Source organism: Triticum dicoccoides, chromosome 1A (genome assembly GCF_002162155.2).
Source record: "Triticum dicoccoides isolate Atlit2015 ecotype Zavitan chromosome 1A, WEW_v2.0, whole genome shotgun sequence".
NCBI lineage: Eukaryota > Viridiplantae > Streptophyta > Magnoliopsida > Poales > Poaceae > Triticum > Triticum dicoccoides.
This window is the reverse complement of record NC_041380.1, coordinates 337,482,848-337,487,091: the sequence shown is the minus strand read 5'-3', so window position 1 is coordinate 337,487,091 and position 4,244 is coordinate 337,482,848. Positions and strand designations below refer to the sequence as shown.

Genomic DNA, 4,244 nt, shown 5'->3' with positions numbered 1-4,244 from the left:
CCTATGGAGGAGGCGCTAGAGCAGGAGTTGCATGGAGGTCGAGCTGCTTGGACCTGTTGGGGAGGAGGCAGACCTGCCTGGAGCTGGGGGAGGAGGCCAGAACTGGAGGCAGAGTTGCTGGGATGGTGTGTTGGAGGAGCTTGCTGTGGGAGGGCGCGCTAGAGATCGTTGTGCGGAGGAGGCGGAGTTGCGGATGTAATTGGGGAGTAATTTGGATTGTTGAGGGTGTTATTGTAAAATATGATTTCTATACAAAATGTTGTCCCTCGCGTCACTTAATTCCTGGCGGAGGAGGGAGTACATATTACTCCTACATGTCTAGAGGGAGTACATGTTACGTACATGGTACCCAGAAATTCAATTCGGCTCACGGGTGCATGTGCTCCTACGCACGGAAATGAATTTTAAAATGTCACAAAAATCCTAAAAAAAATATTAGTTCATAGTTACATTCAAATGCTACTTACAATTTTTTAGGCAAAAAGGTTAAGCATTTTGGCCCGCGCAAAATAAACAAATTGAACACCAAATATTACCCTCAAATGTCACATCCAAATTTATTTATTTCACGCACAAAACACTGCGCTACATTTCACACGAAAATTGTCAACCATGCTTGCCACACTAACACCAACATCTACAAAAGAAACTTTTTAACTACTTTTTTGAACTTGTTGTTCATGCGGGAGCAAATGCTCCAGGGAGCCAAAACGCGTTTGAAAGTGACGTTTTGGATCTTGGGTGCATCTGTACCCGTGAGCGAGTGGTAAAATTAACGAAAATAGTAAAGAAATTCAAAAAATTCTAAACTCTTTTTGTGATGCGAGATGCTCATGTGCGTATAATTCTTGGCAAATTTCATGGAGTTTAGACATTTCGTTAGCTCTCAGCAAAAAAGACAAATTTCAAACCTATGAGAAACTTTTGAAAACATCACTATTGAAATTCATTTTGTCTTTTTTGCAATGAGCTCCTCTAGTGTCATTTAGCCATGAAATTTTGCACGCGCACTCGAGTATCCTTTTTTTGTTAAAGAATTCTAAATCGAGCATTAGTTTGAACGACATAGAAAACTCTTTTCCAACTGAGAGCATCAAGCAATTATATGGTTTGGATTCAGAATGGTCACAACCCTTTCATGGCTGGATATGCACAGCAACAGTTCATTAATGGAAATTCACTTTTCTTAGCGCCTAGCGTTTCAAAGCACAGGAGTATCCTTTCCCTTCTCCCCTTCCCTTTCAAATGAAAAAGAAGCAAAAAAGAAAAATACATGTTCTTTTCGAATTTTTCTGCTATTTTTATTTTACTGTTCACCGGAAGGGGAGCCTTGCGTAACAGTAAAGTTGCTGCCTTGTGACCATAAGGTCACGGGTTCAAGCCTTGAAAAGAGCCTCTTACAGAAATATAAAGAACGGCTGTGTATTATAAACCCAAAGTGGTCAGACCCTTCCCCGAACGCTGCGCAAGGAGCTACATGCACCGGGCTGCCGTTTTTTTGTTCACCGGACATAGATGAGCCCAGGCACCAAACTGAATATCCGTATCTGCTATCTCTACTTCATTCTTTCGAACTCCCCTCATTGCCTCCTTGACAGGTGTTTTGAAGTGCGCGTCACTTCCACTGTGTACACGTGTTGCAATGAGGCAGGTCGATAGGAACTGGCACTGTCAAATTTAATCGTACAGAAAGTTAACTACTCCAACTAGCAATAAGTATTTTGCAATGCACGACTTGCCAACTTATAACAAGCTAAAATGGCTGAGCTGACCATATTGTCACAACATCGTATAATATATATATAGGAGTATATAGCATAACAATGCTGCTTCCAGAACGCCAAACCACTGGTCTAGGAGTATAAGAGCAAACAGAAGTGGAAGTGACAAGTCGGTAAGTGATGGATGGTGGTCACTGGCTGGCACGCAAAGCAGCCCTGCGTAACAACAGCTGCCACACTTGGATCTAAATCACCTCCATCATCTCAGTCCTCTTCAGATTCCTCAGTCATCTCGCAGTCATTTCCGCCCTCTTCAAGTTGCTCCATCTCAGAGTCATCTCCGTCATCAGATTCCTCCATGGTCAGAGAGTGATCTTCGTCTTCTTCAAGTTCATCCAGACCTGGAGACATAATTCTCCACAATTTAGCTTTGGAAGAGTTGGTCTTATGAACTTCCTTTAGCCCAGCAATACCCAATAATTAATGCATTCCCACCCAAAACATTGGAATGAAACAATTGGAGCCTAGATCTACATACCCATGCCAAACAATTCAGGACGCGACCTGAAACAAGAGCACATTCATTAGGTTCTGAAACTAAGACACTAGTATAGCAAATTGATGTTTTAGAGTAACGCCAATAATGATTGACACACATGAGTGAAATACAGGCTCACCTGCTCATGACAGCTACTGCTTTCTCAAGAAAACCATCCACCGAGTTATAGTGAACCAGGAAATGAACCCCAGGGACGTGAGACTCATCAGGCCCTTCGAATTAAGCAAAGAAAAATAAATGCCAGCAAAATTTAATATACTAGCCATCTGAGCACTAATTAGGAATTTAGGGCAAAAGTAAGCAACATATATTTGGCAAGAACACATGAACTAATGAAATATTGTTAAAACAACTCTGATATTTCCAGCATGCAAGTTGGTCACCCTAGAATTCTGATATGCACAGCTATTTCTGAAGGACTGCATAATACATCATCAATGAGCCATATTATATAAATAGTAAATGAAGATCTAAACTGTTCTCTGTTAAATAGACTGCGCCGCATTTCACCACATTGTGATGTCTTTATTGCTTCACGCATGCATTATTAGTTCAATAGAAACAGAGATACTCCTTTTGGTTCCATGAATCAAGATACATGTGAAGCATTCAAATAGCTTTGAGGTTTCAGGATAGAATGTATTCATACTTTTGTTGGTCTAAGAATGTTAGGGTACATGTGAGGTTTGGGACAGCATGTGCAGTAAAGAAAACATGTGCCTGTCAAATTGCTGGTACCAGCATATTAGTAATGTTTGCATGCAAGTCTTGTGAAGCTAGGCCTTTAAATTTCGCTACAAAAATTCCAAGGTTTGTTGTAAGGGGGTCCGAGGGCCATATTGCAGAGAAGATGATGGGTGGCAGCGGAAGGCCAGGAATAGCGGTAGCCCAGAGGAAGATGACTCCAGTGGACCCCACAAGCCGGCAACCCATGAAACATGTTCCTAGGTAATATAAAAAGTCAACTTTGTACAATTCCTTGCTTGCCAATAACATAAGGTTGACTTTTAATATACGTAGATGCGGGAATCCCGGGTTCAAATTGGTGCAGCAACAGGCCACCAAGATTTCAGTAGAAGCGCATATGAAGAACAATGGCTGCTTCCGTTGTTTCCAGCAAGAAAACAGATGTGAGTGAACAAGGGATGTGAGAGAAGAGTGGTGGACTTTTTACTTTAAAACAAGGTGTGATGTCTGCCATGATAGAGTAAATTTCAAGCAAATATAATGAGTGCCTTTGAGCTGTGCAAGAACAATCTAATAACAAAATAACAAGACAAGCCTCCGCCAAGTATGATGCATTATGTCTTAGCGAAGAACCTCGTTACTCCAAACTATATGTGTCTATCTAAATATCTATCTATCTAGAATAATAGTCATTCGCATTTGCACAAGCTTGTGGATAAACAAAAAAGCATATAACAACAGAAACAATTTTATGTTGTCAAGCATTAATTAAATGGCACCAGCGTGCGTTCGACCTAAGCCAGGATCAAACTGTCCATGACATTCACGGTTGCATTACTAATAGCTTCCTTATTCATAGACAAAGTAGAAACAATAACAACATGCACTATGTGCTCAACCAAATCAGCATTTTAAAGCAATTTAGCATGTAATTGTGAACCAAACAAAATCCTCAAAGAATTAAGACAGAATAGGAACGAGATGTACCAGACGAATGGATTTTTGTGGTCCCTGCCGGCAAATTCCAGGAATGGACCACGAGGGAGGAGAGTGACGGCAGCTCCTGATTGTCCAACTCCAGACACTGCATCAGTTTCTTTTTCTTCAGGTTGACACAGAAGATGTGCTGGCCCAGGAAGAAGTAAACCTTGTAGGCATTCCTTGGGTGGACGAGCGCCACCGTGGGGACGATCTGCGGAAGCATACTAGACTTGTAGGTCTGGTGGCTCCAGATATCAGTCAAGTCCACCTTAAGCTTAAACTCCCAGTACACGACC

At 41.6% G+C, this 4,244-nt stretch overlaps 1 protein-coding gene across 1 annotated transcript; it reads right to left on the bottom strand.

Annotated features, from left to right (window-relative positions):
• Window positions 1-1,777: 1,777 nt before the first annotated feature.
• Window positions 1,778-4,238, bottom strand: LOC119287317. Its single transcript, XM_037566879.1, has 4 exons — window positions 3,955-4,238; window positions 2,399-2,492; window positions 2,260-2,285; window positions 1,778-2,122 (listed from the first exon to the last, which is right to left on the bottom strand). The coding sequence occupies exons 1-4, from the start codon at window positions 4,169-4,171 to the stop codon at window positions 1,986-1,988; spliced, it is 474 nt and encodes a 157-aa protein (XP_037422776.1). The 5' UTR covers window positions 4,172-4,238; the 3' UTR covers window positions 1,778-1,985.
• Between the last annotated feature and the right edge of the window lie 6 nt (window positions 4,239-4,244).

What these genes read in the sequence shown, in the direction of transcription:
- LOC119287317 (XM_037566879.1), bottom strand. Translation starts at nt 4,171, where the DNA reads ATGCTTCCGCAGATCGTCCCCACGGTGGCGCTCGTCCACCCAAGGAAT. An exon ending in CACAAAAATCCATTCGTCTG is followed by an intron (nt 2,493 to 3,954) that starts GTACATCTCGTT and finishes CTTAATTCGAAG; the next exon opens with GGCCTGATGAGTCTCACGTC. An exon ending in GCAGTAGCTGTCATGAGCAG is followed by an intron (nt 2,286 to 2,398) that starts GTGAGCCTGTAT and finishes CTCTTGTTTCAG; the next exon opens with GTCGCGTCCTGAATTGTTTG.